This window comes from Monomorium pharaonis, chromosome 5 (assembly GCF_013373865.1).
Source record: "Monomorium pharaonis isolate MP-MQ-018 chromosome 5, ASM1337386v2, whole genome shotgun sequence".
In the NCBI taxonomy this organism is placed as follows: Eukaryota; Metazoa; Arthropoda; class Insecta; order Hymenoptera; family Formicidae; genus Monomorium; species Monomorium pharaonis.
Genome location: NC_050471.1, coordinates 24803812 through 24815121, shown reverse-complemented (window position 1 = coordinate 24815121; position 11310 = coordinate 24803812). Strand labels below are relative to the sequence as shown.

At 31.3% G+C, this 11310-nt stretch overlaps 2 protein-coding genes across 6 annotated transcripts in view; one reads left to right on the top strand and one right to left on the bottom strand.

The window, feature by feature from the left end:
* Positions 1–978: 978 nt before the first annotated feature.
* Positions 979–4755, bottom strand: LOC105831630 (protein CWC15 homolog B). The gene is made up of 3 exons (XM_012671884.3): positions 4375–4755; positions 2064–2367; positions 979–1309 (listed from the first exon to the last, which is right to left on the bottom strand). Exons 1-3 carry the CDS (start codon positions 4503–4505, stop codon positions 1067–1069), a joined length of 678 nt encoding a protein of 225 aa, XP_012527338.1. The 5' UTR covers positions 4506–4755; the 3' UTR covers positions 979–1066.
* A 241-nt stretch (positions 4756–4996) lies between these two features.
* The window catches only part of LOC105831629 (dedicator of cytokinesis protein 9), a 23503-nt gene continuing 17189 nt past the window's right edge, over positions 4997–11310 (top strand). For all 5 annotated transcript variants that reach the window (XM_036287389.1, XM_036287385.1, XM_036287386.1 and 2 more), the window contains exons 1-9: positions 4997–5820; positions 6122–6238; positions 7119–7297; positions 8068–8137; positions 8275–8715; positions 8866–9354; positions 9584–9750; positions 10673–10834; positions 10937–11016. In XM_036287389.1, coding sequence (XP_036143282.1) covers positions 5620–5820; positions 6122–6238; positions 7119–7297; positions 8068–8137; positions 8275–8715; positions 8866–9354; positions 9584–9750; positions 10673–10834; positions 10937–11016 — 1906 coding nt within the window. In that variant the 5' untranslated portion in view covers positions 4997–5619. The remainder of the gene's footprint in view (positions 5821–6121; positions 6239–7118; positions 7298–8067; positions 8138–8274; positions 8716–8865; positions 9355–9583; positions 9751–10672; positions 10835–10936; positions 11017–11310) is intronic.

Here is an 11310-nt window from a genome sequence, read left to right as displayed (position 1 = left end):
TTATGTAGTAACTATGTTTCAAGACCGACAAATGCGCAGTGCTCAATTCATAAAAACTGAAGATATGTAGTGAAAAATCACACAAAAATTATTTGGCACCAAGATCTGTTATAGACTGATATAGGCAATATCAACTTTATGTTCAAGTTTTATATATATATAAATATATAAATATATAAATATATATATATATATATATATATATATATATATATACATATATATATATATATATATATATAGAGAGAGAGAGAGAGAGAGAGAGAGAGAGAGAGAGAGAGAGAGAGAGAGAGGATTCAAATTTGGATCTTCCTAAATACATAATTTAATATTCTTATTTAACTGAATAATTATTTAATACCTAGAGCCGGTTTTTTCAATTTCTTAGTAAACTTATCTATCAAATGAATATGTATTTGTCTTTATTTATTTAGAAAAAAATGACAATAGACACATGCTTACTCGATAGGTAAGTTTACTAAAAAGTTGAAACAATCGGCCCTTAATGTATTAAAGTGTTTCTTTTACAGTCATCTCGCTTTCAATAACAAAGAACATGCAGTGGGTTATTTGATAAATTTGATAAATTTTTATGAAATTACGCTCATTCATTTGTTGGGACATATGAAAAGTCTCATTCTTTAACCTCCCCTCTGCCAGACCAAATTTTAGCCGAAAGTGATTGTTTACGTTCAGTAGTCATTTAAAGCGAACGGTTATCTCAAAAATGGAATTTCTTCTCACTCAAGATTTTCAAATTTGAGGACAGGCAGAAGTTACACGGAACTAAATTCAGAGAGAGAGAATAGAGTAAATGAAGAATTATTTCAAAGCTCAATTTAAATAATTTTGCCATTATTGTGATAATTAGAATTTGTTTTTTTTATTCCATACCATTTTATCAAACTTAACAAAAGATCCATGTAATTTTTCCGAACAATTTTGTCAGCCTAGGATCACCAATTTACGTAAATGATGTGACGTAAAAGAGGAAATGTACTTTTATTCGATAATATGTATATGTATTAAAAAATTATTTACAACACTAATATTCATAATTAATAAATTACTTAACATATTTCTCCATAAATTTGCGATGGAATTCACTTCGCAAGGAATCGTTGATGAAAACATCATGTTTCTTCTTCGGTTCGGAGCGCGCACAATTTTTGAAAACGACGTCGTCGTCCCATCGTCTTCGTACCTTCATATCCACTCTTCCGCCCTGTGAAGAATAATTCAACAGAGGATTTCCTGAAAGAATATTTTCCATACGAATTCTTTCTTCTTCCTGACGTTTCTCCATTTCCTGCAAAATATAAGATATTTTACTTTATCTTTTTTACACAAAGGATACATGTGAAAAACAAAGTTAGAAAGTTTTTTTATGCCTGTACAGACGAATCAACATTAAAATAGAGATTTTGGAAATTTTTGTAAAAAAAATGGAAAATTATGGAAATCGTGTTATTGTAAAAATTACAATTTTTCTTTATTTAAAAATTTATTAAAACATAAAGTGTCGCTATTTAAATATTCCTAAATCACTTTAAAAACGGTGTTTATACAATAACATTGTTCCCATAGGTGACTTATCAGAAAATAAAATGGAAGGCAAATGGCAAAGCTTCATAAAGTTAAAACATAGATCTGGAGTGTGACATGTTTTGAATGTTCAAAATATTTGAACAAAATAACAGCAAGTCATAATCGACATAGTGATTTTTCACTACAAATTTTGTTTGTTTTTTAGCTACAACAAAAAATTAAGTATCATAAAAAATCCAACGGCAAGTTTAAAAATTAGTTAGTGTAACATAGAAAATGTGTAAAATTGCAAGTTGATCGAGTTGTTTTCAAGATACAATAACCATGTGTTTTTAAAATATGACTTAAAATGACGATGCTATTTTACATTATTTTTAAATAAAATTTAAGTATTAAACAAAGAAAGTAAGAGATCCTTAAATTAGAATAAACAAAATCTCTTTTTTTTTTCGCAAAGAATTTGCAATGTTAAATCTTGTGTAGACGTACATCTCTGAATTGATAGCCCAACTTACTTTCTTAGCTTGATCTGCTGCTCGTTCCTTCTTAATTCTCTGAAGTTCGGCCAAGAGCGCAGCAGTGTCATCTTCATCACTGTCAGAATCCGATTCATCTTCATCAAGTGGATCATCCGCATCTAAACTGGCTGCAGGAACCTGATCTAACTTCTGCCTCTTTGTACTAGATGCAGTCGATTCCCTAGAAGGTTCAATGGCGCGACGACCTGATCCTTTATCCTTCTCTGTCCGTTCTTTTTCCTCCAATTCCTTTCTGAAGTCCCGGTTTCGCAATTCTTCGACTGTCCCTTGACCATGCTCTCTGCCGAGAAACATCAAAATGAATGTCACAAAACATTCTCTATGTACAATTTTTTTTCCTTGAAATTCTTATATACATATATAACAGTTTAGAAATTATTTTTTTTTAATAAAAAAAACTCAAAACTTTATTTTGTAGTAAAAATCTAATTATTTTCTAATTTTGTACCCATAGAGACTTTTGATCAATGAATTAAGAATTATGACATATTACGGTTCAACTATTTCATCAACAATTAAAGTTTATAAGAGTTGTGCAAAGTGCATCCTTTACATGATAATTAAATGGAACTGAGTGATAACTGAAAACTATAAGCATTATCGTCTACTTCAACCAATAATAAAAATGTGTGAACAATGCAGTACTGAATTCATTAGTATTTCATCCATTTTTATTATATTTCAAAAGCACAAATAACATTTCCATTATCTAAGCTATGTAAATTTGAATAAGAAATGTGTGACTGTGTATTCTAATTAAATTAAATATATAGAAAATCAATACTTCAAATAGGTCAATAGTGATAAGCAAAGATCTGTTTAATATATCTATGAGATAATGAGCTGTCGATTTGTAGAGATATATAGAGATCAGCAAAAAACTGTTGTTCATTCATTAGTACTATTTGTTAAAATTAATATTGTATTTAATCCATGTTCTTTATTATTTTGTCTGAATGCGATAGTGCCATATTTATAAATGTAATGCAAGAAGTAAACAATATTATATAATACTGACGAAATTTGCTGGATGCCACAATATTTACAATACAATAATTATATACATGCACTACTGCAAAAGTGCATATTTTCGTATCTATTATTCTACAAAGATTCAATACAATGTGATATATAGAGAGTTTTGAATAATATACATTCAATAATACTACATAAATATACATTCAAATTATATTATATTAGGGATATATGTATCCATGACAAATAGATAAAAAAATACTAGAATTAATGTCATCTAGTAATGGAATTAAATTCAATATGCACTTAAAAATTCTATTCAAATTCAATAATCAAATTTTATTTTCTAGTATTCAAGTAATACATTCATAAGAAATATTATTTCATACATTATAATATTTACAAAGTAACTGACTACAAAAATAAGTAGACAGTAGTATTATCTACTTACTTTGAATTTTAGAAATAAGTAGGTATAAGGATTTTAAATGTATTTATAATTAATATTGTAAAGAATTGAATCTTTGAAATAGTATTCGAACTCTAAGAATAAAACTGTAAAAATAAAATTTCTAGTAAAGTACTTATAAAAAATTTATATATATTATTCAGATTAGAATTTACTTAAAAATATAACACTTTTATTTTTCAAAAACTCAGAGAGTTCAAACTTATTTCATCAACACTTGAATCTACTTGAAAGTAATATTTTTACTTTTTGAAGTAATAAGAGATTCGAAAATACAAGCAAGTAAGCAGATTTAAATCTATTTATAAAAAAATACTTTATCAGTTAACTGTTCAAATTTTGACAATCACATAAAGATCATCAGTCTTTTAAAGATACTTTGTCGATGCTGCATGCTTGATTCAATAGTTGCATACAGCAGTGGACTCAATAGCAATCAAATAGTAACAATCAAACATGATTAATTTTTATTTTTAGAACTAAAAAATTACAAGTGGTATTTAGCAGAAAATCTATTAATATTGCTAAACTGTTGAATCCACTGAATGCAACTATTTACAATTGTTTTTATTTGTATTTGTATTATCTTTAAATCAGAGATAAAAGAATATACGTTCATCTTTGAAGAGGTAAAAAGGAGAAAAGAAATAAGTTTAGAGATCATTAAACTTTTGGTTGTCATAACCTCAAAATGGTTTTCATCAATATAAACAGAAAGAGAACAGGCGTGAAAATGCTATTTTGTATATCGATATGCAAAAGTTAACGCACAGTTGTCGACGGTTACGGAAAATTGATAGCAATTTTCAGATTTACGTTGAATTTTTGATCGTATGTACTTACCTGTACTTGAGCTTCGTGTGCGATGGCAAATCCCTACTGCTGTATTGTTTTGAGATCGCGCTCAAGTCTTTCTCGCCCCGTCCTTGTCCTCCTCTGGCAGGCTCGAAAGTTGGTCTTGCCGCCGTTGTCATGTTTCCGTAAAAAAATCACTTAAATTGACCGATTAAATGCAAATTCGATCGACGCCAAATCAATGTACAACGTAAGCTTCACTGCAGTCAACTCCAGTCAACTCCAGTCACTATAGATCGCTGATGGCGGTAGAAGGGGAGAACTGGAGAAGTCGAGTCGAACGCGTAGAGTGAGAAAGGCCGATAAATCTAATAAGTTGAAAGCAGAGAAGGCTGCAAAAGACGACACGACTCATACGGCCCGGTCCGCCCGATTTTAAGTGGTGGTAAATTGGTAATGGTGATCCTCGAACGCGATACGCCCTCTGGACCTTGAAAATTATGCACATGAACTACGTAGCCAATGTGCACAGCACTAGTGCAGCTTATCACTCGAGATTCCACTTCAATACTATCGATGAAACCTCTTTTGACAACCGTCGATAAAATAATCGACAAAAGCTCTCGGTAACTATCGACACAAATTCGTTGACAGATATCTATTAATAAATCTTCGTTTGCAAAGTTTCTTTCGCGAAGTTCTCTGTTCCTCGACCTTTCGTACGGTACTCAGGCGAGTCGCGCGGCCACCGTTTTCGAGAATCTCCTCTCAATCGAACCGAGAATCGCCATTAACCTCGCTGTCGCGTGAGAACTTCGCGGGAAAATGTGAATTTCATTTCGCACGAGCCGATTTTGTTATCGCACACACATACTCGCGATTTCGTATATGCGTGGCGTTATACTTGTTTACTGTTGACGCGCTCCAGGCTCCAGCCTCCAGCTCCAGTTTTCGACGCGTCGCATCGATCAGCGTGAGACAAGTGCGTGTGTTGGGCGCGTGGTACAAGCACGCGCAAGCTCCACCGGCACCACGCAAGCTCCGGCGCTTTGAGACGGGTGGAAAGAAGGAAAGAAAGAAAGAAAAAAGAGGGAGACCCCGTCTCCACCGCGTGGAATTGGCGCGACACAGCAGCGGGACGCGACGCGATTGGTGATGGCCTGATGGCCGACCGAGGGAGTTGGTCGCGCGATCCTGGTCGATTGTAATGAGGTGGTGGTCGTGATCGGGGCGGTTGTTATTGATATGTCTCGGCTGATTGTACCCCGGCCTGGTGGCCGGCCACGGTGACCGATGCGGCCTGACGCGGCGGCCGACGGTGTGGCGGCAACAGACGACGGTACCGACGTGGCGGCGGCAGCGACGCCCGATCGGCGTCGCACGGCGTTGACGAGGATGAGCGAAAGGAAGTTCACGCGCGGCCTGGGGAAACCCGGCATGGCGGCGCAACTGCGGGAGACCGTGTCCCAGGTCGTCCGCGAAAGCACGGTGCAGGTGAGAAACGTCGTCTGCGTTTAGTACGCGTGACGCGGTGTGGCTTGGATTGTCAAGCGTGTATACCAACGAACACGGGATGTAAACAATTGTTGGGTGGATTGACTCGAGATTTTGTGGTTCCCTGCGTCGTTGGAGTATCAACATCGCAGGCATCGTGGAAATTCTCATTGCTTTTAGTCGAATACGTGATTTCAAGAATTTCAAGAATAGAATTGTTTCGTAAAATGCCTGAAGCGTTGCGGCTTTCTGTCTGCTTGCGACAATCTCAAAATTCTTTTTTCTGTCTTTTTTTTTGCAGAATAAACCACACTTGGTTGAACCCATTGACTTCGAGAGCTTTGTGCTGAAGAATAAGACGCTGTTGCAAAATGATCCTCAGCGTGAGCTGCTGCTATACCCCCAAGATGATATTTCCGTAAGTTGCCACTTTCGTGCTGCTGCTTATCTATATCAGCATGTTGCCAACAACGTACTTCCATTTGTAGATAAGCGAACAAAGAAAGCGCAATAATAGAATACAAGATAAAATTGTAAAGTAAATGAAAAATACACATACATAATATAGCTTTAATTTAATATAAACGTACAAGAAAGTTTTCTAGTATAAAATAGCAGAAGGTAGCTATTTGGTCATTTTTTATTTGTATCTTTTAACAAAAAAGCTTTTGCCATTGCCAACTTTAAAATAATAATTAATACATATTGTTAATAAATTTAAACAATAAAAATGATTTGTTAAAATAAAAAATATTTTTTTAATAATATTAATGTAGAAAATGTTGAAAAAGTTATTCATGATGATTTAAATATAGTAATAAGCATTGCCATTTTTACTGGTTTGATATCATATTTAAAAAAATTGTTTATTAACATACTCTTATACAAAGATGATATAATAAAACTTTTATTTTTTAATTCAAAATGTTTTTTATGTGTTCTATTTTTTTTATAAGGAATTTTTAAAAATTTTGAAATTATATTTTGTCTGCAATTAAATTATTTAAAACTCTTCCATAAGATTTTTGAAAGTTATATTTTAAGTTTAGGTAAAATTATATGGTCAAACAATTTTCAAAATTTTAGAAATATCTAAATATATATATGTATTAATCATAAACTTATTTTTAAATTTTGATTAATTTTTTATATTATGTGAAAAAAAACTGGAGAACCATCTAAAAAATATTTTGTTGAACATGAAATCTATTTTTTAATAGAATAATTATAATTATTAAATTTTTATTAGTAATATATTAAATACATGATTGTATTGTTAAGTGTACATTTTCCAATAGCAAGTAGTTCTGCCAAGGAGATATCGCAGTATGGTACCGACAGCGCAATACATTACAGAATGTGAGGAAGATGCTGAAAATCTTTTGACGAAGGAATGCCTGTCCAGTTATGTATCTAATTGGAATCTTGTACATTACAAATATGCGGCATACAGCGGGAGTTATCTAGAATTGCCAAAGTACGCAAGTTTAATATTTGCAATCTATAGTGCGAGGAGTTTATTTTGGGGAATTTTTTAAAAGAAACTTGGATACATGTATTTTTCTACACTTTTACACATGTCTGTCACATAAACTTAAAAGGATTGTTATGATGTCTTAATTATTTTTGTATAGATGTTAAATTAAAAAATTTTGTTAAAAAATAAATGAAGAATTAAGCAAGAATTTTTTTTAACGTGCCATTTTAACAATTGACAATATTTTCTATTTATTTTAGATCATAGATGTACTTACACATAAAAACGAAGTCATTTTAAATTGTTTGTTTTAGTTATGTCAACTATTGGCATATGTTTTTCTTACATTTTATTTTTAAATTTATATCACATAAACTATTAAATATTTAGCCATATTAAAGTTTGTACATATTTACTAAATATATACAAATATATGTGTGAAAGTGTAGAAGAATATGTGCAATAAGTTGTTCTTTAATTCTGAAAATAAGCTACTTTCTCTTTCTTCATGTTCTGGACTATAAATAAAATAATTCTTAATTAGAAATAGAAACCATCCTCATCAAAGTGGATCCTGTACCATCACAAGTTCACACATTTTTAGTCAATTTAGTACTATTCATGTTATATAATTTATTCTAATCTAATCCGAATTTTGTTGCTCAAATCGTTTAATAAGAAATCCCATAAAAAATGAAAATTTATCTTATTATTGTTCTGGAAGTTATCTGTTATTTTGTAGACATTATTATTTTATAAAATATTTCCAGAATATCGAAAGCAGATGATCTGAAAGATGAGGTGTATGAAATCGATACAGAAGTGGATCAAGTAGACGAGGTAATGTCTTAAGATTTGTGCAATTGTAATACTGGTGATGCTTTAAATTAATAAGATTGTTTAATATTACTTTGGCTACTATACTTCAACTGCATATTGTAGGCTAAATATGATCGTCTATGTATATATTTTCGTAGGACCTAATGAAGAACGATGGTATAACGAAGGAAGGTTATTTGATGAAAGGGCCCGAGATTGGTAGTACAGACAGAATGTTCGCTCATATTGGATCGAAATCGTTCAAGAGACGTTTCTGCCACCTTAGGCAGGAGGTCGACGGCACTTACATACTCGAGTTTTTCAAGGATGAAAGGAAAGGCGAAGCGAAACTAACGATAGTGATGGACTTTTGTACAGAGGTTATTAGAAATCCAAAGCGTGGAAAGTATTGTTTCGAATTACGGATGAGCGACACACACAAATCTTACACTTTGGCTGCTGACAACGAGGCTGACATGCAAGATTGGTTGTTGAAGCTCAGTTCAGTTTTACAACATTACAAACAGCAGGAAGAAAAGCGTGCTGCATCGCTAGAGAGAACCTGTAATACACCTCCACCATCGCCGCAACCTGTGCAGGTAATACAATACATATTGTCACAAATTTATCGTATTAGTTTAAGCTTTTTTAAATGATTAATTATTTAATAGCTTATTTAAAGACAATTTTATATCGAGATAAACAATAAAAAGTAAATGTCAAAGTGGATTTAATGTTTTTGATTTTAGGTTTATGGTACACTTAAAGGTCTCGAGCAGAGCATGAATCCACAACTAATAAAATATTCTAGGGAGACTGACACCAGTATCGCTTTAGCAAGGAGAGAGAACAGAAAAAGACTGTTCAGCGTATATCCTTACATACTTCATGCCAAAACGCACATAGGACAATCTGTCGATAATGTGGATCCTTACAAGGAACAATTCGGTCATAGAATTCTTGTCAAGTGCGAAAGTCTTAAGTTTAGACTACAAGCGCCTATCGACGAAAAGGAATCTCTTTGTCAAGTGGAACCTTATCATACGGTGTTGAGTCTTTTTGACGCGAGGAACGGCAGAAAACTCACAGAGAATTTTCACTTTGATGTTAATCATGAAATAGTGCGAGATATGACGAGAGAACTTAGTCCTGCAGGAATTACAACAGAAACGGATGATATTACTCTTCCTGGGGAATTAAAAAACGTTCCTTCAGATTGGATAAAATATCCAAAACAGGTATTTAATTTGTTATTACATGTATTTAAATACGAAAGAATAAGAAGTAATTTTTTAAAATACCTAACCATTTTTTTAAAAATAATTGTGTGAAACTTTAAAAAAAAAAACAACATAATAAAGTAGAAAATTTCCTTAATTATTTATGTATATTAATTACTTTATTATGAATTTATTAATAGAATAAGAATCTATAAATAAAAGAATACGCGATGGATTACTGTTGCAGGCCATATTCAACATTAATAATCCTCATCCAGATATATTTCTCGTCGTAAGGATAGATAAGTTGCTTCAAGGAAACATATATCAGACTTCAGAGCCATATTTGAGAGCTACCAAGGATCCAAGATTGGGCTTGAAAGTGCATAAACAAATTCGAGCATGTTGCCAAAGGTAAAAGTCTATAAACCAGAGTATTTATTACTAAAAAAAATTTTTTTTTAATCTGAAATTTTCAGGAAATTTCTTTTTTATATTTGAAAATTATGGATTTTTATAGAAGTTTATTGAAATCTGAGAAATTTTTGGAATCTTTAAAATTTAAATTCTATCTTTCTAATAAAATTATTTCTTTGATCCATTTCTTTGAGTCATTTAATTCATATTATATTTCAGTTTATTCTTATATTTATTTTTATATTTAATATTTAAAATTTTTTAATAAATTTATCTAAGTGTAAAAAATAAGTTTATTGAAGCTACATAAAAAATTCTTTAATTTTATATCTGGAATTGTAAATAAAGTTTTTGGAAAATCTGAGAATGCTCATTCTTTTATAAAATTTGAGTAAAAATCTTGTAAATATACTTTTTTTGTATAATATCGATATAAAATCTAATATTTTAAGAAAACATTGTTTTAAGAAGATGATTATACAGGGCGTAAATAAGTATTAAATATTTTATGGACGTATACTATCAAATGTTTGAAAAATATATGAACATGGGGCTAAAAACGCTCAGTTTTTGAGAAAATTATTAGGAAAATTTTTATTATAAAACAATATCTTGAAAATGAAGCAATTAATTTTATGTCAAGATATAGTCAGAATAAAGTACAAAATATCTGGTAAACTATTTTTTATATAATTCTATTGTAATGCTTTTATATGTAGAATAAACAGACAAATCTCATAAAAAATCATAATTTTATTTAAAAAAATAAAATTTATATAATCTTGAAATTAGTTCCTAGATCTACGTTTATACAAATTAAATTTTTTTCTTGATTAATAAAAATATATATCTAGAATATTTTGACACTTATTAAATTTACTTTTAATAAGTTTGATTATATAAAACAATTTTTTTTCAGACTGGGAAATTATAGAATGCCATTTGCATGGGCTGCAAGGCCACTGTTTAGATTATATAGTAACGAACTAGATACGTCTTCGGATTTCCCAGCGATATACAGGCAAGAGAGTAACAAAATAAAAGATGAGGAGCTGCTGAAACTTCTTTCCGAGTACAGAAAGTATGTATGATAATAAATCAATATGATTAAAAAAATGTATGTAATATAGAGTTCAACATACATATGCTATTAAACATTATATCAGCAAAATGTTGTTTACAGGCCTGAGAAGCTTAGCAAATTGACTGTGATACCTGGTTGGCTGAAAATTAAAATAGAGTCAATCATGGACATTCCTGAAAGTGCGTAAGCAAATTATACTATATCGTTACAAAAGTTTTAAATTTTGTAGACTGATTCATATCACACACGCGCACACACAATGTTTTACAATACTTTAAAGATATAAATTTTTTTGAAATAAAACTGAAAACTTAAAAATAAGTTTTAAAGAAACAACAATGATTTATAGCGAATTCGGCGTACACATGCACTGATACTACTCTGATGCTGCTGCGACACAGTGCGAGTGCAGAATTATTTCCGTGTAGTATAAGCCAGATCAATTTTAATATAATATTAAGTTAGTGTGGCAC